Source organism: Acanthisitta chloris, unplaced genomic scaffold (genome assembly GCF_000695815.1).
Source record: "Acanthisitta chloris isolate BGI_N310 unplaced genomic scaffold, ASM69581v1 scaffold25218, whole genome shotgun sequence".
NCBI lineage: Eukaryota > Metazoa > Chordata > Aves > Passeriformes > Acanthisittidae > Acanthisitta > Acanthisitta chloris.
Window position 1 is genome coordinate 3,354 of NW_008689003.1, and position 302 is coordinate 3,655.

General features: G+C 61.9%; 1 protein-coding gene across 1 annotated transcript in view; it reads left to right on the top strand.

Annotated features, from left to right (window-relative positions):
- LOC103808481 (anion exchange protein 2-like) overlaps positions 1-299 on the top strand; it is a gene marked incomplete at both ends in the record, with an annotated part of 3,648 nt that extends 3,349 nt beyond the window's left edge. The window contains 2 exon segments of the mRNA XM_009081267.1: positions 1-151; positions 234-299. Coding sequence (XP_009079515.1) covers positions 1-151; positions 234-299 — 217 coding nt within the window.
- Positions 300-302: the final 3 nt, after the last annotated feature.

The following is a 302-nucleotide window of genomic DNA, read 5'->3' on the forward strand; positions in this document are numbered from 1 at the left end:
GATTGGCTTCTGGCTCATCCTCATCGTGCTGGTCATGGTGGCCTTCGAGGGCAGCTTCCTGGTGCGCTTCGTCTCCCGCTTCACCCAGGAGATCTTTGCCTTCCTCATCTCCCTCATCTTCATCTATGAAACCTTCTCCAAGCTGGTCAAGGTGAGCCAGGGGTGGCCGAGGGTCTGCAGGGGGGTCCTGGTCAGGACAGGGCTGAGCATGCCATCCTGTCGTGCTCCCACAGATCTTCCAGGAGCACCCCCTGCACGGCTGCCTGCGCGCCAACGGCTCTGAGCCCTGGGGCAATGGCAGC